This window comes from Lissotriton helveticus, chromosome 4_1 (assembly GCF_964261635.1).
Source record: "Lissotriton helveticus chromosome 4_1, aLisHel1.1, whole genome shotgun sequence".
In the NCBI taxonomy this organism is placed as follows: domain Eukaryota; kingdom Metazoa; phylum Chordata; class Amphibia; order Caudata; family Salamandridae; genus Lissotriton; species Lissotriton helveticus.
In genome coordinates this window covers 1585952055-1585974841 of record NC_136063.1, presented here as the reverse complement: position 1 = coordinate 1585974841, position 22787 = coordinate 1585952055, and the positions used below count along the sequence as shown (strand labels likewise).

Here is a 22787-nt window from a genome sequence, read left to right as displayed (position 1 = left end):
GATAGATAGATAGATAGATTTTCTTTTCCACAGGGCCAGTAAAGCCTCACCCCTGAACTGCATTTAAAGTGCACCACCTGATTGCCTGTTTGCGAAGCATCTCCAGTATCGCCACATTTCTGGGCACACCATGAGCTACTCATGCAGAGCCTTCCCATGAGGCCACCATTAAATAAAATTGTAAATCCGTATTTGTAAAGCGCGAACTACTCGCCCTTACTGGTCTCAAAGCGCTGGGGGCCGTCGTAGAAATTAAGTGAGCTATTGCCCAGATTGACATGCTGCTGAGCTGAGCTGCTGCTGGAGCCGGGGATCGAACCGTGAACCCTGTGCTCCGAAGTCAGCAGCCCTGGCCGCTGCACCGCACCTCTTCATAGGACTCCATGTGCCCTTCTCTACTTTAAACTAGCATACCACCACCGAGGCAGAGAGCTTCCCGCACTACAGCCAAGTGAAGAGGACTCCCCATATCAACAATTATCTCCCACTTGAGGAGCGACTCAGTCTCAAGATGCTCAGTACTTGCCTTGACAGTTGTTTACAAGTTGACTCTCTTATACATGCAACACAAATTTTCTGTTCATCAAGGGGAACCTACCCCAGTGTACTGCAATAAAAAACCTGGGTATAGCCCATTTCAATGTGTGTGTAGACCCAGAGAAGCTCTTGCCGTCTCTAAGATTCTTTTCCAAAGACACTGCAGTTCTGTTCCACCAATATTCCCAACTCAAACACCTTCTCTTGAGGCATCTCACTGTACTAGTACTCCGATCCATTGAGCTTGTGCCTTCTGTTGGGACTATAGTTCCTTTCCCCCCCATTTTTTCCCAAGTTAAATGTGTCTGCTAGTCCTATGATGGTAGCTTTGTCGAGAACAATTTAATGAAACTACCAGAAGCCCATTGGTACTCAGAATGTACATTATTATTATTATTATTTTAGCAAAATAAAGACTACAGTAGACTGGTAACACTCTAGCGTGTGAATTATCCATACCTTACAAAATGGTGACTTAAATGAGTGGTAAGAAGAACGAACAAAGACATTGCGTGTGTAATGAGCAAAAATATATACTTTGTTGTACATTATGGAATAACTGATTAAATGATTTCTTTTTATCTATGTATGTGAAGTAACCCTGAATTCCTGCCACTGACTGATGACCTCTGCATGGACTTGCCGGCTTGTTTTTACCTGGCATTACAGCAACCCATTCCTATAATGTTATGCCTTATTCAGAAAATACAAAATATCTCAGGTATGCAAATTTATTTGTCACGGACGGCCTTTTTTTGGGTCTTGTCTATATTGTGAAAAAAGCTTTTGTTGACTAACCGCAGTCATCGGTTGGCTTTCTTGTCAATCTCATTTGCTTGCTTCTTATTGAACGGCTTTCTTTCCTCTTCTTGTGTTTGCCCCTACTCTGGAGCATAGCTTCTTTATGTTATGTTATGGGGAATTTGTAAAGCACACGTACCCAACAGGTCTCTTGGCGCTAAGTTAGTGGCCACCGCTGAATCTGCATCTAGCTATACGCTTGAGTAAACAGCCATGTTTTCACGCACATGTAATTTGCTGTCTGTCTGATTGCAATAGGAATAGAGTTCCAAAGTTGGGGTCCTAAAGTGGAATAGCCTGAGCCTCACATCCTTTTGCATCTGAAGCTCGGGACCACCAGTAGACTAATTTGCGCAGATATATGGTTTTGTTTTGGGGAATATCGATGGATCCTTGTGGATAAGTATTTGGGACCTTTATTGTGGATTGCTTTGAAGATAATGTATCCTGTTTTAAACCTCGATCGCTGTGCTACTGGGAGCCAATGAAGCTCCCTCATCAGTGGCTTTGTGTGGCAATGTCTAGGCTGTTGAAAGATAATTCTTGCAGCTTGATTTTGTATTATCTGAAGTCAGTGATTTTGGATAATAGGGAGACCCATGTAAGTAGCATTAGCATAATCAATTCTGGACAGAATCAAGGCGATAATAATTTGAGTGCTGGTCTCCCTGGTGAAAAATCTTCTAATTTTCCTGAATTTTCTGAGTTGGAAAAAGCAGGACTACGTAACCATGCTATGTGATTGCATGGATAGGTTTATGTCAATTTGGATGCCAAGACTTTTTACTGTGCTCCTGGGGTAAGGTGGGGTACCTAACTCATTTGGCCAGTAAGCAGGAGTCCAGTAATTGAATTTATTGTTGGAGATGACGATCTCTGTTTTATCAGAGTTGAGTTTTAACTGGTTGCTACTCAACCAATTTCTGATGAAAAGCATGGTATTCTTGAAGAGCTCCTTGGATTCTGATGTCTTGTCAATTGTAAAAATCAACTGCAAATCATCCGAATAATATATATGTTTACCTTCATTTGTTGTAAGGTATGTATCAGGAGGCGGATGTAAAGGGTAAAAAGATGGGGGGAGCCCTGTGGTACCCCACAGTTTGTACTAACTATAGCAGAGCTATAGAGTGAAACGGATTGATTGAGTTCATTTGTTTAAGAAGGATTTCATCCACTTTAAGGCAGTTCCCCTAAGACCTGCCGCAGCCATTCGATCTGCTAAGATTTCATGATCAACAGTATTGAATGCTGCTCCAGTAGGACCAATGCTTGTGTGTATACTTTATCAGCCCCTTCTTTTAGGTCCTCCACTACAGTTAAAATGATTGATTCGGTAGAATGAGAGGGCCAAAAACCTGCTTGGTTGGGATCTAGGAAGTTAGTCTCTTTTAATAAGGAAAAATGTTGTTTAGCTACATGTGCTTCTAGAATTTTAGTGGGATAAGTGAGAAGCGAAATGGGCCTAGAGTTGTCTAGCCACTGGGGGTTCACGCTAGTTTTTTTTTAAAGTGGGATTATCACTGCGTCTTTGAAGGCGGGGGGTGTGAGAAGTTGGCCTGGTATGTGCTGTCCACTAATTATAGTGGGCACCTTGTACCAGTCCAAAAAACCCTTATTGATGATTAGGTGAAAGACAGCCTTTATTGAAAGCTATCCTAGTGGTAGCTATGGAGAGCAGCCTTCAGTGTCCGGTGTGACCCAAGCCTGGATTGAATATGAGAAGAACCTGAAAGCAGAGGGACAGAATCTGGGTCACTTCAGGGTGACCAGGGGCTTGGTAAAAGTAAAACCACCAATGTCTGGTGTGTCAGGTGAGTTGACACGATGCTTGACTCTGCAGCCACGGGACCAGGAGATATCAAGGATGACCTAAGTCCAGAGGTGAGCTGTCTCATGAAGGTTGTTGAGTGATGGAGTGTCAGTGTCCGGATGGAACACTAACAAGCCTTGGCAACTGCAACCTATGAGGTCAGAGGAAATCCGTTTTGGTGAGGACCAACAAGGTTCTGGGGACTCTCCAAGCAATGGAGAGTCAGGGCACATCTGGAGCAACTAGGAAAGCCAACCGAAAGTCAAAGTTACCTTCACAGTGACACACAGGCCAACAGACCAGGGATCGCGAAGGGGCCTTGAGAGGAATCACAAAATACCAGCCCACTGAACACTTGTGGAGTGTAGGCTGGAAATCTTTGGTGGAAACACTGCTCGGGGTCAGGACTCAAAGTAGCCCAAAGCACAGCCTCACGGGTCACCAGAAAGCATATGCTGTGGCAAATGTACACGTTGCACAGGGGTTCAGGCTGCACAGTCCCCACAAGGGATATGGGCCTCAGAATAGCTGAGAGCGCAGATCAACCTCAGAGACTACAGAAACCCACCTCCAGTATTGCAGAAATCTTTGGAGTCCTCAGGAGCTTCGTAGATGCAAACTGGTCAGATGTGTCTTGGTGCCTGCTTAGCAGGGGAGTAACTCCTTTACTCCAAGGGAGATTCTTCAGTCGTCCAGCGTCATGCAGATCATTGAAGTACGTGGTTTCTGTAGCAGAGTTTAGTCCAGGTAAAATCTAAAGTCCTGTAGTCAGGGGTTCCTATTTTATACCCAAGGAAGGGGTAGGACAAACTCTAGGGACCCACCTGTAGGAGGGTCAGGAAAGAGGGGTGGCTACGCCCATGTCCTTTGTCCAGTTTCACAACTGAGTAGGAGCAAAAGGCTCCTGCAACCGGTTTGAGCTGGACTTTGCCCAAGGACACCAAATGTGCCCCCAGTGCAGGCATCAAAGCACTCTGATAGTGCACCCACCCAGCCCCAATACACTAAAGCCTGTCTGGGAGGTGATTACACCTCCCTGTGACAGGAAGCCTAATGTAAAACCTTCCCCTGCTCAAGCTTGGCTCAGCAGCAGGAGCGCAGATTCGTGTCTGTGGCTGGCATCATCCATCTTGTGAAGCCAGGTTTGAGAAAGCTGGTACCGAGTGTTATCATATTTCTCCCTCTAGGAGGGTGGAATCATACCCCCCCTGCCAGTTACTTGCAAGGAGGTATGATTCCAAGGTGTTTGACACCAAACACGACATGTTTCCTTGCAGCCGTTTTAAAGTTAGCATTTACCGCGAGGTTATAATGCCCTTAAGAGTATATGGTTGGCTGCATCACAGAACAACCCCGGAGAATAGATTCCGAAGGCTGCAGAGGGTCCCAGCTCATGCAGGGGCACCCTCTCACATAAAACCTAGCACCCTGCCTTCAGGATTGATAAGGCCTGACATAGGGGTGACTCATAGGTTTATATGTGCAGTGATATAAGGTAGATATAGTGAACCTATATCTAAGTAAGGAGTGCATGCACCACCTTACACAGGCTGCTGTGGCAGACTTGGGGTGTCAGTTTGAGTGGTCTCTCAGGGGTGGCACAATACATGCTGCAGCCCCTGGTAGGCCTCTGGGGTACCTGTTCCCTGGGTACATAGTGTACCATATACTAGGGACTTATAAGGGTACCCCAGAATCCAATCTGGAGTGTACCTAAAGTACATGTAATCAATTTAGAGAAGAAAACAGCTAGGCTGGGGTCCTGGATAGCAGGATCCCAGCCGGTCTAAGTCGAAAACAGTGAAACATCAATAAAAAGTGAGGGTAACTATAAGAATTACCTACTCTCCTAAAAGGGGGACATCTCCTTGCGTGAGGGTTAGGTTCAATAAATAGAGAGTGCTTTCTGGGAAGAAGGTAAACATAGATTTTTGTATGTGGGGGGACAAATGTCTTTAGGAGAGCCTGATTTTACTTTATTTAGTCATTCTGTGAGCCGTTCTTTGTTTATTCATGGGAAGGTAGAAATTGTAGTAGAGTAACTATCTTCCTGTGTTTTTCATATCCTGCAGACTAGGGACAATGGATTCTTGTATTTCCTAAAAAGAAAAGATTTAGATCAACACGCAATTTCTGAGAGGGAATGAAAGGAGGTGTTACTCGGTCAGGGTTAGACAAGTCCCTTACTATATTAAAGATGTCTTTTACTTTATTGTCTGAGTTTATAACTTTTTTAGTGGAAAAGGATTTATTTGCCTCTAAGATTGTTTTTTTATAGGATGTCAAGCTTTGAGTAAATAATTCCTTAGTTACTGGCGAGTATGTTCTACGCCATTTCCGTTCTGCCTGGCGCATTTTTAGTTTAGCTTATATTAACTCAGCAGAAAACCATTTACATGCTTCATGTCATCGAGCGCAACTGGGTTGAATTTGCAAAGGGGGATGTGTATCACTTGCCTTCAATTGCCAATTAGAGATCTCTTTTTCATAGTTTTCAACGGTGTCTGTCGTGGAAGGCAAATTGAGTGCCAAGGTATTATGAAAGGAGTTCAAATTTGTGCGATTCCAATTTCTGGTCATAATTTTCAGGGTGAGCCTGGGGTTTGGGTAAAATAATGTCACTTAAAGTAAAGTTGATTAAGTGATGGTCGGACCAGATGCACGGGTGAATCAAAAGAAAAATTAATGGACCTTACCTGATCAAGTGTATGTCCTTTGATATGTGTGGGCACATGTATATGCTGTTCAAGATTCAAACTCTGTAGCATTTCAGTCAATTCCCTGGAACCCTTGCCGCCCCTTTTCTTCATTCGCCCAATAGTTCAAATCTCCAATTATGAAAATGTTTGCTTAATCCACAGTCAGTGAGGCGATGCCATTTCCTAGATTTTTGGGAAACTCCAACATCGCTATTGGCGGTCTAGAGATAAGTACACACATCAATGCAGAGGTGGGAGAATCCTGCTTATCGTTAAATGGTGTAATCCCTAGTGGAGAGATGGCGGTGAAAGAAAGGCAATATTTAATGGCTGCTGCCACACCTTCCCCTCTTTTAGCAGAGGGTCTGTTTGTCTGTAAAAGGTAATAGTTTTCTGGTAGTGCCATCTTTTGATAGGCTGACTTGTATACATCAACTGCTTACATTCCGGGAACTACTTTGTTCTTTTTCTTTTAGCACTCTATGGGAGTGCATGTTTTTTTTTTTGCCCTCTGGCACCTGTGCTGCTTCTTCTTCACATCCCAGTCTTGTAAGTTCCAGCTCATCCACTACGTCCCCACTTCAATTCTTTCCTCTTCTGTTGCTTCCCCACCACTCCCTACTCTCAGCTGCTGCCCATTGGTGGCATATAGCTCCTGTCCCTCACCGCCCATCAGGGTCAGTGTTCAATTTGATATTCTCTCTCGAATACCCCAGCTCCTCTCCACCCCTTCTGAATGGTGGCCTTCTTTACATTGCATTCGCCCCCTCCTCTGCCTCCCCTCTCCTGCTCCCTAATGACTCTGCAGTGGGCTTGAGAATGAGCAAGTATGTAGAGTGAAGGCACCAATGTGGTGTATGCTTGAAGACAGCTGCTGCATTGAGTTGTCAAGGTGCATCACATAACATGATGCAAACTTAAAAGTTTTCTATACTTTTAGAGGGGTTGTGTGCCACCTTTGCCTTTGCTAATGCTGGTTCATTATAAAAGCATCCGGCATTGGCAAAGCCAATAACAACAGCCACAAAGAATTGACAAAGGGCAAAATCGGCTTAGCCAGTTCTTAGTTTAGTTGTTGCTATGATATAATTCAAACGTTGAAAAATGCAGAGTTGTACAGAATCCTGCATCGCAAACTAAGAAGCAGAACACCCAAAAAGTTTTGTTAAGATTAACCAGTTTGAGCATAGTGTGAGGCCACACATTTCAGTGAATAGGGAAATCAAATAAATGCTGGGCAGGATATTCCTAGCTCACAAGACAGAAGGCCTCACTTTTGTATAAGAAAGGGAACCCAATATTATAAAACATTTCTATGCTATTTAAGATAATAAGTCAATTGTCAATTTAGCGAAAAAGTTTGAGACATCTTTAACTTGGGCGTGTAGAGGAGTTGGAAAACTGGGTTTGCATCTAAAAGAAAATATAAGAAATAATTGATAACCGGTGGTGTCTATAGATTATTACACCCCAAGTTTGCACACCGGAAAATGTTAACCAATTCAGAATTCCACAAACTAGGAATGGTATAAAGATATAGCTGACCTACCTACACCGGTAATTAGTACTGCCTTTGCCCTTTGTGAGGTAGGACAGACAGGCAATGTATCGCTTCCCCAGATTCTGGAAAAGGGTTATGGATGGCATTATACCATATGATTAGATGCCGTGCAATTAACATGGCTTCACTCTTCTGTAGCTAGGGTTGCCACCTGGCCGCTTTTATACCAGCATGATTGGTATTTTATTGTCCCTACCAGTACAGAAATTAGAAAATTACAAATCCCGTATATTTTCTCCTTATGGGTGCATACTTTAAATAGTAAATGTTAGAAAAAACTATTTGCAGTGTTCTACAACTGCCCTAACCACCCAATTGAAAATTAAAGTAAGCAAAGACCTAAATGGCATGCTAAAAATGAATAAAGATTGTTTCATATAAAGTTCTACTTAAGACTTATAACCAGGCCTTTTGCAGAATCTTAAAATGTGAACAGATGGACCAGTATTTTTCTTTGCGAAAGGAGGAAACCCAATCTGTGGCCGTACATTATCCTAGAAATCTGCACTGCATTGCCCCAACTAAACTAATTTCCCATAACCAAATCCAATCCCAATCGGGTATGTTCAAATGGCCCACAGATTCAATACTCTTTTACCATTTATTTTCCAGTCATTGGCTGTTAGTAAATAACATGTACAGTAACACTATGCTCAAGGAGACGTGCCATGAAGCTCCCAGGGTTCAAAATCTATGCCTGGCATCAGTGAAACTTGTGCCTGTAAAACGTCACAATATACGTAGGTGTGTATGATTATTCTTCATGTGCTAGCTTTACAAATACACACGTTATGTTAGTAGGTGCTGCTGGTGGCACTGCCTTTGGTCCCACCCTGGATAAACTCATTCCATAAGCCTGCAATGGATCCATTGGGGCCACTTAACAGGGACAGGCATGGTGTCGTTGATTTTGGCCAAGGGACCGAATTCAGACACAGTGGTTCTCCTTAAAAATACACCACTCAAAGTGTATGATGAATATTAATGGTAAAGTGGGCCTGATTCTATTGCTGTTGATATCATTGATGTGAAGAAGCCTCTCAGTTTTGTCCTGTGAAGTATCCATATCTGACGTGTTTGTTTCTTTGGCACTGCTTACTTTATCACTGAACGATATGCCTTTTATGCAAGGCCCATAGCTAGCTCATGTGAGTCCTAACAAATTATGACATTTTGGGAATGTTACCTTTTGAGCCATACACAGTGCATTTGATCACTTTCTCATTAACAGATAGGGTATTGTGAATTTTGTTTTTATACTGGCATGAAGCGCCACTAAAGCCTTTCCATTATTACCTTGACTGTTCAAATAAATATAGTCTCATTTTCAGGTTGGCATAGCCAAGTTAGAACTGCAGATTTAGTGGCCAGCTTTTTATCATATCTCATTGCATTTTTATCTCAAGGCCCACGTGCAGGGATCACAGAACACTTTTTCATAGAATATCTTCTTAAGTGTAGATCTTCGCCTTTCTTCAGGAAGGCCTGCAGAAACACTTAAGAAAGAACTGAATGGGTAGCCTGGAAAACAGGCTACATTGGAGAAATACTTAAGATTGCATTTACAAAAGGGTTAAAATACACCTGAGTATGAATAATTTTGAAGTGACAATTTCATAAACAGGTTAAATCTCTTTCACAAACCCTTTTTTTTATAAAGGTAGAAGATGAAGGCTAGGAGGACAGTGTAGCCCCATAGGGTGACATTATGTGAGTTTTAAAACAGTGTCTGCTCCATTAAGGACTCCGAGACCACCAATATTCAATCTTGCCTAGCAGGTGACAGTTTCCCTCCGTTTTCTTTTTCCAGCACATGTTGACCGGATCCCGGAGCATTGAGCTTGGTCTTTTAGGCTTTTTTTCTTCAAAATTCCCTAGTGGAGTTTTTTTTGTTTTGTTTCACTCAACTTCTTTCATCATCCTCTCAAGGTTTTAAGCTTTTTCTGTTGGAATTTTTAGGCATTCTCTACAGAATTAAGTCTTTTCTGTTTCATAAGTCCCCTGCCTGTGGCAGAAAGAAGGCCAAATCAGACCCTCGCAACGTTTGCATTGTCTGCCTTCCACCTACACATGCTCCTGAGCAGTGCCAACACAGTAAGGCACTTTCTCTCCGTACCCTGAGGGGAGAGAGAAAATTTGCCGTCATGGCATGGAAGAATGGCACAGGCAGCAAATCCAGTCTCCAGGTGAGGCCTCAAAGCGAGGAGATAGTCCTCTACCAGGTCTCTTACATTTGCCTCTGAGGACAGTGGAAGGTCCAAAAAGAGTGCCAGTCAGAAAGCTACATGTTTCCCAGACGAAGTAGATGAATTCGACATTGAGACCATGTACAGCACCGACTTGCTCCCCATCCACAACTGGATCACTGTTGAGGAAGAGACGCAGATCAACATCAAGGCAAGATAGACATGAGCTGTTGATGTGCTCTGCAAGATTGACGTCGAGGGGCGTTTCGACATCGAGGCAAGGAAAGCCACTGACACCGAGGAGTGGTTAGGTGTCGGAGGACATAATCGTCGAGGAGAAGGTCAACGTCAAGTCGTCAATATCAAAATCCATCTCGACGTCGAGGACTCAAGAAAAGATGAGAGAGAATGTAAATCTATTCCTCGCTAGATTGAGTACTCGAGAGCCTACTCTCCTTTCTCCCGGATAGTACTACTAGATTCTCCATCTCCTCCTCTACTACCTCCAATGCCGCCACCTTCTCCCTCTCTGGCTTCTTGCCTACCAGCGCCAACGCCTCCTGCAGCACCGCCAAGGCCTAGATCACGCTACAGAATGTGCCATAAGTCACGTCATCGCAGGCGACATTCGAGACATTCTTCTAGCCGCTCTAACCATCGCAGCCATACATAGATGACGGTCCAGAACTCTGACGTCATCCAGACATCAAACTAGGCACACAACATACTCGTCTATGTCTACTGGACGATACTCTCTTACACCATCTGATTCTGCACCACCTCACATCTTTCCGGTGGGTGATATTACCACATTTTAGGAGGTTCTGGTTAGAAGGGCTGCAAAGCTGATCATTTGGATGCTGGTACCTACAACTACCACATCGGTTATCTTCCAAACTCTACACCAGCAGTCCGCCTCATGACCTCTGCTTCCATTGGTTTCCAGTCTTTTAGAACCAGCAATGGAACTTTTCTGACCCTGCCCTCTACCAAACCAGGTCCTTCGAGGCTACAGAAAAAATATAGACCTCCTGAGCAGGATCCTCTTTTTTTCCCATCGAATCTACCTCCTCATTCCGTGGTCATTCTGGGAGCCAGGAAACAGCATGCTGCAACACCAGCTTCTTCAGTCCCTCCTGATAAGGAGAGCAAAAAACTGGACTCCATGGGCTGCAAGACTTGTAACACGGCCTCTGCATCTACGAAAGCAGCAAGTGCTATGGCCCACCTGGGTAGATATGATAAAGCGCTCTGGGGCTGTATCCAACAATTAGCATATGATTGTCACGGTCACGGCTCGGGAACCGGGGTGCGGGGGTCATAGGGTGGCCCTTCCTTTCTCACTCTTGACCCGTATGTGTGTGGCTGTGTCTGAGGAGCATAGGGGGCCAGTGAAGGGTGCAGGATGCACCAAAAACTACAACTCCCAGAAGCCCCTGGGAATATCAACAAGAAACCGGATCTGCCATTGTCTTTGGTTCGCCGCCATAAAGCCCCTCCCCTTCTAAGGGTCGGGGCTTGACATTCTCGCCATTGATTTCCAAAGCATCGGAGTGGCTGAAGGTATTCCCCACTGGAACTCCCGCCGGCATTTTCGTATTTCCTCGTTCCGCTGCTACCCTAATCAGCGGTTCACTTGGACCTGAGAGGGCTGCAGAGAGCCTCGGACAAAGAGCCTTTCCAGGTACTTTGGAGCATGGCAGGGGAAGGAAGCGCTGGAGCGCTCCCCCTGCTTCTGGGACTCCGTTTTTAGGTTGAGGACTCGTCGCACTGCTGTAAGCAGTGTGGGCGGAGCTCCGAAGATTTAATGTTTTTTTAGTAAGGGGGCTTTAACCCGCCCCTCTTCTCCATTGGCTGGCTTCCTAAACGGAGGCCAGCCATTGGAGGAGAGGGGCGTCACTCGGTTCAAGCCGCGTCTTTTTCGGATTCGGGGCAGTTTTTTTAAGCTTCTTTCTATTTACTTTCTCTCCTCTTCCCATTGGCTGGAATTTTACCTTCCAGCCAATGGGAAAAGGAGAGAAAGTAAACCACGCCCCCGAATCTGAAAAAGACTATGCTTTCTCCGAGGCATTGAAGAAATGCCTCGGAGAAACGTGGACGTGTGGAGGCACCTCTCCTGAGTGGCAGTCGCATTTCCTCTCTACTTCAGTCCGGGGCTAGGTGTGCCGTCTACTCACCCGAAGCCCGTCTGCGGCATCACTGCATGTGCAGGCAGCTGCTTGTTGCCAATAATAAAGTGGAATGTGGAAGATTAGATGCCCAGCGGGTAAAATCCTGGAAGCTTCTGCCCGTCCGGCACCACGATCAGGAAGGGGAGAGGACAGGGGCGGCCAGGCTGCAATCCCTCGTAGAGCGGAGCGCTCTCAAGTCAATCCAGGGAGAGCCTCCTCCACGCAGCTTCCAGGCTCCGAGTCTGGCCCCCCCCCCCAGTCGAGCCCCAGGCAGCCGCAAACGTCTTCAGCAGGGCTATGCACACCGGAGCCAGCGCGCCAGGGAACCAGAGTCAGGAGCCACCAGCACCGCTGCAATCTCTCCTTACCGGCCGATGCAGCCCTCATGGGATCACCCTGGTGCTCAGTCAGGGCCCCACCATGGTCGGCTGGTCTTCGGGATCTCCGGGCACACGACACTGATAAGTAGCCGCGCTGCGACGCGGGGCCCAGTCAACAGTCACTCCAGCGCAGGGAGAGCCACAGCGCGGGGGAACGTGTGCTGAGTGGGCTGCAGCCCTCCGATCCAGAGTTTCGCACCGACGCCTCGCTCCTTCACCCGGTCCCGGTCGGGGCTCTTCGGTCTCCTTGTGCTGCAGACCAGCGGCTGCTGTCCCGGGTTGTCCCGGGGGGTGTAGTCTAGGTGGATGGAGTTCTGCTACAGTGCTTTAGATGTGGAGAGGATGGAGCAAGCTAGAGGAGCTGAGAGTGTTCACCCAGTACTTGTTCCACAGGAGCTCGAGCAACTTGCGATCCAAAGACGACTTGAAATATGTGACCTCTAAAGCATAATACCTAAAAAAACAGAAACGCAGATGATGGGTCATCAATCGTGTCATTGTTCTTGATGGGAAAAGGTCAATGATAACTGATCGGGTAGAACAAGGGGTGAGTGTCCTATTTTATTTGCTCAATACACGCTTTTCAGCCAAGCAGGGCTTCTCCATCTCAGGGAGTACCTGCGTCCATGCAGCCGCCACCTCTAAGATAATGATACACCAGTTTCTCTTAGTGTTGTTATGGGACTTTTAGAATGTTCTTAAAATATTCACATTCATTGCCCATTGTTAGTGTTTATTTTTACATGTCACACCAGATGTATACCTGATCAATGAGAGATCTGTCATTTTTATTATTATAACCTAGAATAATGTGATGGCCATTCTGAGCGCTTAACCAGCAGGAAACGACTTACCCTGGTATGTTGTTTATTACATTTTTTTATAGTTTGTAATGAAAGATTTAAGAGGCAGGCAGGTAAGGCTTGATTAGGTGATTATACCTCTCCCAGTAACGCTAAAACGGCCCTTGGATCTCCAGAGGCAATTGTTATTAAAAATCTGCTATCACTTGTATTTCACTACTCCAAGCAGCCAGTGGAGTTTGAAAGGATTGGGTGAGATGTCATAATGTTACCACAGTCTGGTCAAAATTCTTGGTGCTGCATTTTGTACCAACTACACTCAAGTTAAGTCAATTTAGTACAACCTCAAGAACAGTGAGTGGTAGGTGTCACACAAGGAGACAGCAAATACTCTTGAGGACTATTGTGATATTTTTGAAGTGAGAGGTGAATGTGAGTTAGCCATAAAAGATTTCACTCTGAGATTGTGTGGGCATTTGGTCGTGTGGGAGAGGTGAGAAATAGGTGTTAAAGTCAATTGAACAGGCATGACTTGAACAGGCATGACTGAGACACTTTGAAAACCACTACCCCTTCCATGGCCCACGTCATGTTTAATTTGCAGACTCACAATTTCAGAACTGAAACATATTTTCGATATTATTTAGTGGCATTTCCTAGGCCTTGGTTAAAATTTAAATTATGCTGGTGTAATTAATGTAGATTCTGGAATTTCAAATAATGCTTGTTTTGAGAAATTCCCCAAATTACGCCATTATGCATAAATATGTCACATTCACTGTAAATGAAAAACATTTATCACAATTGGCACCGTTGATAGTATTTTGAGGTACAAATTTACCACATATGCACAGGAGCAGCAGACGACGAGCGGCTGTTGTTCACGGTGCTCTTATTTAAAGGCAACTTTGAAACAAAAATTGATTCAAGGATGCATTTTGCTCTAAAATATAGTGTGAATTGGCAGATTTGCATTATAGGTAACTACGCATGATTTTGCAATAATTTCTTGAAAGCAAATTACACACGTTCTGCACACCCTAGCGTTGCTCCATCATGCTTAGAAAGAACACAATGGGTATTTTGAATGCCTTTACATAAAATGCCTAGACCAGTCAGAAGCTTTTGTTGGACTCAAGGCACACGCTAGATGCCTGGCACTAACCCAGAGACCCTGGGTTCAATCACCATTTCCGAGCTTGACCCAAACTGTGTGATCATGGGCAATTATTTTTCTTTACTAACTTGCTTTTTCTCATGATCATCACATTCGAGAGCGCCTTGAAATAATTATTTTCAGGATTTGCCCTGTACAAAAAACTCTCTAGTATATGGTTTAATATACTATACTAGCAGCCCGCCCCAGCGTTGCCTGGGGCAGAAAGGGGCTGGGGGCAGCATTTGAGGCTTTTTGTGCACTAAGGGCTCCCACCCGTCCCTCTGTGCACACCCGCTCCCGCCCCCCTCCCACCCCGACTCCCTCCCACCCCGACTCCCTCCCGCCCCGACTCCTCCCGCCCGTCCCTCTGTGCACACCCGCTCCCGCCCCGACTCTACCTTACCTGAGCCGCCGCTCCTTCCCGCTGTGGTTCCCGAGTTTACCTTGCCAAAAGGTTTCTGTTCTCTCTTTATAATAGTAGTATAGATTGTTGCTCCATCTACAACAACAAAAAAGGCCTCGTATAGGAAGCACTAGACAATGACTTGCCTTTTGGGTCACTAATAAAATTGACATCAATGTAGAAAAGGGAAAGAATGCAATACCCATCCAAGATCTGAAATACACAATCTCTAATCAGAAAATCTGTTTCCATTCTGGCTTGACCAAAGAGTGTGGCGCTAAGCAATTACTTGTCTTCCCTTTTCCTCCTTTTCAATGATTGTTATATTTGAAAGCACCTCGAAATAATTCAATTCAGGATGCTCAATGTATAACCATCTTTTTCGTCTATTTATAATGGACCATTAATGTTGTTCCATCTATGAAAATAATGGTGTATGTAGGAGAAGCAAAACAACCGACATACCTTGTGAGTCATTAATAAAACTGTCATGGCAGAAAGCAAGTAGTTCACTAGTTACAATAACAGCCATTCAGTACAGTGATATCATGTAATGTAGTAAAGTGACACTTGTAGCAGGGCGGGAAGTCAAGTCTGAGTCTAGAGTTGTTCTCCTCAGCCTCCGGTTGGCCACTTTTCCAGACAGAATGCAAAACAGGCGAGACTGTGATGAATTAGGGGACCCGCCCATGGCCATCCTACTACCACTGCCCTATTGGCGCTGGTAGCAAGGGAGGAGATGCTTGGATGTTGGTGTGTGGCTTGCAGTCACAAGGCCTGTGTGCACGCCCACCACCCACAGTCAGCTGCAAGTGTGGCTTGGCATGATGGGCATGGCCTGTTTCACAGTGTAGGCTACAACAGTAACTCGCCATGTTAAACATGCAGACAGACACGCCAATAGCACATCCCATTGCCTCTTCAAGTAATGGTGGCTGAGGAAATCTGCCCCATCCTCCGACCTTGTCCTCCTTCGGAGGCTGGTGAACATTCCCTATAAAACAGAAATTATTTAATAATATTTATTGTGAGATACCAATATTCCTTTAGAAGATGCCTGGCCCCACAGCTGTAATATTAGTGTACCAAAACATATGGATGGAAAAGAGAGTTCGAGTCAGTTGCCAGGGCCACCTGTATTACAACTTTACTATTGGTATCCCTGTTTAACAAAGAGTTTACACAAATGTCAACATGATGGAGATAACCTCACACAAACTATGTAACCTATGACTAGGAGACTGCACAGCCAGTGACAGTAGTATTCTAAGGTGCTGACCACTGCTAGATGACAGAACCCACTAAAGAAGCATACCACAATAGTTGGGTGCGCAGTCATCCAGTGGCGTAGGAAAGGGAGTGCGGGCCGCCCCGGGTGTCATCACTGAGGGGGGTGACAAAATGACAGAAATCTGTGTTTTAAAGACATATTTTTGCCATTTCGTCAAGCCGGGGGTGACAAGAAATTTTCCCCACCAGGTGCCACCCGACATTGCTACGCCACTGCTGTCATCATCCTTTGAGTACATGAATGCACTGTAATTCCAAAGAGGTTTGGCTGTTTCTTCTAGGTGTTTGTGAGCGAAAAAGTCAATCCTCACAAAAACAATGTCAGCAGAGTTTCCTTTTGGTTTTTTAAATGTGAAACAAGCCGTTTTTGAAGAAAGAGTAGATGACTTTGTAATCATTTTTAGGTCTCGGCCTGATCCAGCGCATGCGCTAGTCTGGCCGAGACTTTCGTAGGTGCTCTGAGAAATGCTTCTTTCTTGGCGATCAGCTCACTATCACGCGCACAAGTGCGTGTGTGACGTGCACAGCTGATCGCGATCACTTTCACTTTCGCTGCCGTGCGGCCGTGTGCCTTTCATGGCCGCGCGGCAAATGCTTGTCTTAAATGCCTGTCTTTCAGTCTCCTCTGCAGCTTCACTGATCGGGCTGTGACTGGTCTCTTTATTTGTATGGGGCTGGCCATCCCTTTGCTGCACTCTAGTTGCGCTGATTGTAGCATCGATGCATGTACTTATGTTGCACTCTCCATTCTCTGGCTGCTCCCTCCCTTCCCTCTCTGGCTGCTCGCTCCCTCCGCTGGCTGCTCCCTCTTGCAGTGCTTTGCACTAACACTGATCATGTTTGGCTGCAAACTCTATTGAAGGGGTCTGTAAAGACTGACTATTCTTTCCAATACCGAGGTATGTCTATGTCCCTACTCTTACTTCACTCTTGCAGCTGCTCTCTGTAGCAATTTGCCTCCTAACTGCTTCCTGACCTCTCTGTGTAGCCTAGGAGCGGGTTTTCAGCACTCCCTGTGACTGCTTTCCACCTCCGGTTTGCAGGTCTGACTGTTTCCACTTCCTATGGCCGTTCTTTAGTATGCAGGTCTCTACCTCCTATGGCTGACTTCTATAGCATGGGGTTTGCATTTCCTCTGACTGCTTTCCACCTACTATGGCTGCTCTCTGTAGTGGAGGGCAGGGCTTTAAGTCGGATGAAAAAAACTAGAGGTTCTCTTAAAGGGGTGTGTCCTCTGCAATTAAAGGCGTGGCTTAACATGTAAACTAAAAATGTGAATCCGTAGTGTATTGACCCACCGGTAACCTCTCACTCTGTCATTGTTCCCCCCCACCCACCATATATAAAAGAAGCATTAGTTCACGCATTTGCGAGATTTTGTGCTATTGGCATTGCAAATGACAATGCTTTTTATTATTGTATGTTTTTTAAACATATACCTAAAAGGCATTGTCCTTTACAATGCCAATAGCACAAAATCTCGCAAATGCGAGGCCTAATGCGTTGCAAATGCTTGTATTATTTTAATGGTACATTCATGCTGCATGATTTATGCCTCTGACCAAGTTCTTTTGTTGCTGCCATTGTTTTCTGTTGCCTGGCACTTTGACTCTTATTGTGGACTTCTTCCTTTTTGATTGGCCCTGGCTCAAACATCGGAGTTGGGTGCAAATTCTAGGGCGTCCTCTTCTTTTCAACTTGATATTTTTTTAACCTGCTTGACACTAGTAATGATGTCTTTGACGCTATGTGCGTACAATAGCTTACTTTTGCCTTATCACTGTTAACAAAAGTGGTAATTTCTTTGCACTTTGTTTGAATCCAAGTTTTTTTTCTATCTCGATGTCTGCTTTAACGTGTTTTGCAACTAGTAACAATGTTCTTCCCTCTAGGAGTATATTAATCTCACTGTGCTTTTCAGTTGCTCGCAAAAGTGGTCATATTTACTGCAAATTGCACTTTGTAATTATGGATAGGCTCACATCTAAGCCTATTATCATAAGCCTACGAAACACATAAGCTTACTTTTTTACTAATTTGTGTGATTATTAGGAGCCTTGCCTTACTGTTAAACTGTAAAACGTGTGTGTTTCTTGCTCTGACTTGAAGATTTTATTATGCTTGTGTCTTTGTTGAAATTCTAATGTTTTTTTTAATCCGCCGCACAATAAATACATATTTGACAATTGGACACAAAGGCAAGACCTATTGGCTTTGCTAATGCTTGTTTGTTTAATCTAGTCATTATAGAGCTGTTACTGGTACCGTTCTAGTGGTGGTAAATAATTAGGGGCAGATTTACAAGCCCCTTGCGCCACTTTTGCGTCACATTCAACATGGGAAAAGTGATGCATAAGTGGCGCCAGGGGCTTGTAAATTTGCCCCTTAGTGACTCTCCTCTTTCTCAGGTAGGTGCACACTACACTTCATACTAGAGATCTCTCTGCTGCCCCATTACAGCTACCACTGGAGGTAGCAACCAGGTTTGAAGTAGATGCGTGAATATGAAATAAATGGCTGTTCTAGTGGACCACAGGAAAATCAATATCTGGCCAAAGGTCATTCAAGAAGCAAGGATTTGAAATGGAAATTAGGCCCGCCCCACCAGCTGGCACTTGCCAAGCAGTGCCCTAATGTAGAGCAGGACGTAAGTTTATTGGTAAGAAGTAGGTTTGACGTGATAACAGATCCTTCTCAGACTTCTACCATTTGATTTCAAGAAAGTGTTGAGGCTACACAACAGTGATCACAGGGGTCACTAGTGAAGAATGCAGAGGAATGATGTTCACTAGCGAAGGGATGGAACCTGATTGCCCCATGATCTGCCCATAGAAATACATCCAAGAATTGGCCTTCCAAGATTTTCAAAAGTTGGCTGTACACTTCTGGGTCTGGGATTGCTCTAATACCCATCCTCCTAAATGTACTTTAAAATTGTCTTCAATCTGTTTTCCTCCCTCCATGAAGGTGGGGTGGCTTTCTTGAGGCTGAAAGTAATACAGGTGTCTACTCCACTGTCACCCAGCTCCTCAGATGGACATAGAGTGGCAGATTGTTCTGCCTCAAATTGGAATTAACATATGACTTCATATCACATGGAGATATCTAGTCTTTAATTTATTATATTAGTGCTTGCTGGGACATGCAGTCTTGGTGTCGTTCAAACAAAAAAAATGTACTGCCACGCTTCAGACTGATTTGTAAGATGAGCATGCAGTATTGCAAAGTTATCACCTCATGCCGTGGAGGGAGAGGGAAGACCACTTGATTTATGAGATTTTGCAGCGATGGTATTTCCACATAATCCAACATCTTCTACATAATTTGCAAATTGTACCAAAATAATTTTGTTTCTAGCTCAAATGGATAAAAAGCATTGGCATAGCCAATAGGTCTCGCCTTTGGGACCTTATAAGTGTTTAGCCACGCAACAGTTGATGTTGTTACACCTAGGATATTGTGCTGAATCACTAAACTCTTATAAGGTCCCAAAGGCGAGACCTATTGGCTATGTCAATGCTTGTTAAAACCAGCTGACAAGTGGCTCAATGTCATGCATAACACCTTCATCAAATTCTGCCATTTTAGCCAGCTGCACTTTGGATGCTGGCGATTTGAGCCCATAAGGTAACTGGTTAAAAGCAAAACTACAAGCCCCACAATGCAGCATGGTGGCTGAAAAAGCAAACATTGATGGTGTCCTGTGTCGGTAGTATTAAATCTCGGAGTTGTGAAATGCAATCTAAAATTTAGTTTGCTGCCATGTGACTTTTTTGTTAGCAATTATGGGTTAAACAGCTCAGTAGGTGGGAGGGCAGAGAAAGAGGTTCAGACGAAAATATCAGTATCTCTATGAATGAGCTTACATTAATACAGTGGCGACTGGTGACATTTGAAAGTGGTGAGGCGTAAAAATCGTGGATGAATGTTACCTCCCGACTATCACAAGGGAGGTTCGGATTTTTTAAAAATAGTGAGCAAATCATTGCTTTATAATATTATGTGTAGAACTGCATGATTGTAAACATCTAATGCCCATTTCAGTGGAAATGTGCTACCTGTGAATAAGAGATCACTATTGCACTATCCTTTAGTAATATATTTGCGACAGTAGGCCCCAAAGTGCATTTCCACCAGTTACATACTACAGCCTTACCACGTTCCTGATAAAAAATGTAGCTCATTTGTGACACTTGTGCTACCTTTGGAATTTTCACAATCCTTATGATTTCAGTTATGCAACATTGATGGCAACACCCCCACTATGGCAATTGTTCAAACACCACTGCAATGTTTAATTATGGAACACCAGATCCATGGGCCTTGACCCAATGCACTTACATTGTGAGCCTGAGGATGATGATGGAACTTGTTCTACTTTCAAACATCATCCTCAGGTTCAGGGTGGGTGTTGGTAATGACAACATATGGGCTCATTCTCTGGGGAAAAACGCTGCAAATGCGGGAAACCATCAGACAAGAATAAAAAGTGGATAGCCTTTATTTCGGAATAATTTCTGTAATTTTTTATTGTATAAAAAAATATATATTTACATGGAGCACGGAGTATACATGAGTGGAGGGAAAAAGAGAAGAGAAAAAGGCAAAAGGCAGAAAAAGAGAAGGGCGCCGGGGGTGGGGGGGGGGAAGGAAGGGGGGTTGGCCACCGTCGTTCCGTGGCTATGTTTGAGTGTCAGTTTCAAAGTTCAGTTTCCAGGTCCCACTTGTCGTCATCTTCTGTTGCCCCTTCCGCGAGGCTAATTTGGTGTCCTTGGCCCACGCCCCGGACGAAAGGGGGGATAGTGGATAGAAGTCGAGAAAGAAAGAGTGGAGGAGCCTTGCGTATTAGTTTCCTTTTGTTGGCGCGTGGATCTGCAGGGTGCGACCTTCTGCGGTGGTTGAGAATCTTGCCTATGGGGGTTTCTGCGAGGATAGGTAGAGGTCAAGGGGTTCCCACATGTTCGCCTGCCTATGCGTTTTCGGCGTGTGTTTCGCTGTGATGTTGTCTGCCCCCCTTAGGAACGTGACCCAGTTTAGCCATGCCTTGGGTGCAGCCTTTGAGGTGTCCTTCCAGTTACTTAGGACTATTTTGACTGCAGCCGTCAGCAGTAGGTCAATAAGGTCGTGTTCCTCTTTTGTTGTGATGGTCGGGGATGTGAAACCTAGGGCTAGACTCGGGAAATCTATGCGTATGGCTACTCCAGTGATCTCTTTGATAAGTATCCCAATTCTGTCCCAGAATCCCTTGATCTTAGGGCAGCTGAGAAGCAGGTGTTCTAGGTCTCCCTTCTCTCTGTCACAGTTCCAGCATGTATCGCTCTCTCGGATCCCCAAGGCGGCCAGGCGGGCCGGTGTCCAGTATGCCTTATGTTGTACTAGCCAGTATTTGGTCTGGTTTAGCGTTGCAGTTATTTTTTTTCTAGAAGTTGATCTCCATAGTTCCGCTTTCTCGGTCTCGCTAAGTTCCTTTCCTGCTGCGCCTCCCCAAAAATCTGTAAGCTTATCATTGAGTTTCGTCTTCTGGGGGCGGAGTGTTTTGTAGAGGTGTGCTACTTGGTGTCCTAGTGTGTTGAGACTGGTTGCCAGTTGTGTGAGTGATGATGTCCGGTTGTGAAGGTTCGCCTTCCTTATTGCTACTTTGATTGATGATGTCCGGTTGTGAAGGTTCGCCTTCCTTATTGCTACTTTGAATAATAACCTTATAAAAAAATTAGGTAATGTGCCAAGATAACAAAGTGCAGATAGTTGCAGTGAGGAGAAAATGTGTCTTTTATGATGTGGTGGTTTTACTGCACAGGTGGGCAGTGCTCTGTGTGCTGTGGATGATGTGCATGCAACCCAAGTAATGTGGGTGCTTTGAGCAGGGAATATGCATGTTCTGTGTGTGAAGTGAAGCGTTGCTGGTGAGGTGCTTGCACTTCATGTCTCACATGGAGCTATGAGAGAACAGGAAGCAAAGCAGAATTACCACTGGAGGGTTGCAATAAAAATGCCCACGGGCAGACACCCAACTCAAATGTTAGTGCAGAGAGCTGGAAAAATGTTTAACTATTTATATCCATCTCTAGAAACAAGATTCACATCAACTGGAAGGAATTATGTTTTTGTAAATTAGTGATACTCTTTGCAGTCCTGCTATTTCTTTCCTGTAACAGCAAATCAGATAGTGTGGTTCATTGTATTTCTTTAATTTGTGTGTGCTCTTAATGACTGGCTCAGATGTTTGCCCCTGTTATCAAGTTTTACTATAAATGGATTCTTGCCATGCGTCCTGCGAGCTCATTTGCTCCGTTGCTCGACACAGGCACATGCCAGCCTTTCTTTTCTTTGTTGCTGGTGCATTTCATTGCCGATCCATTTAATGGAAGGAGTTGGGTTGCAGTGGTATCTATAGCCGAGGCTTTGCCAGCCCACCAGTTTTATTATTAGTCAGAGCCCAGGAGTCATGTAAATCTCAGAATACCAGGAGCCACAGGTTTGAGAAGTCAGAAATGCAAGCAGCCAGTAAGGGCTTTTTGCCACCTCTTGCTCTGCAACATGTGCACAGTGTATTAACTTATTTGAAGCTACAGTCCTTTGGGGCCAGCTGTCATAGAAACCTAAAGCTTTTGGAATTCCTCAATATGATGAAGAATTCGAATTTTGCCAATTTTTATGCCGATTCACTTTCTTTATTTTTTGCAGATTTATATAGCGCAAACACGACCTGAAGGAACTGGAGCGCTGTACATGAGCACCCGTAGTCGTTATATGTCCGTATCAGCCGACTGAGCAAACATGTCTGTAACTCTGGGAGTAAAACATTCCCAGCCCAATTGAGATCCAGGCCGGGCCAGTTCAGCCCTTCATGCTTCAAAGGTCGGCTAAGACGGTATTAAGTTAGGCTATTTACAACGTTACGGACCTGCAGTGCTGTGTTCGAAACAGCACTGGTTCTCAGTGGAAACACTCCTGAGCAGAGCACGCACCCGAAGTCTGCCTGCC

The 22787-nt window shown here is 44.7% G+C and overlaps 1 protein-coding gene across 1 annotated transcript in view; it reads left to right on the top strand.

Annotated features, from left to right (window-relative positions):
- The window catches only part of LOC144827606 (mediator of RNA polymerase II transcription subunit 1-like), a 648236-nt gene that overhangs the window by 517250 nt on the left and 108199 nt on the right, over window positions 1–22787 (top strand). Inside the window, exon 12 of the mRNA XM_078685852.1 lies at window positions 1134–1258. Within this exon, the coding sequence (XP_078541978.1) occupies window positions 1134–1258 (125 nt within the window). The remainder of the gene's footprint in view (window positions 1–1133; window positions 1259–22787) is intronic.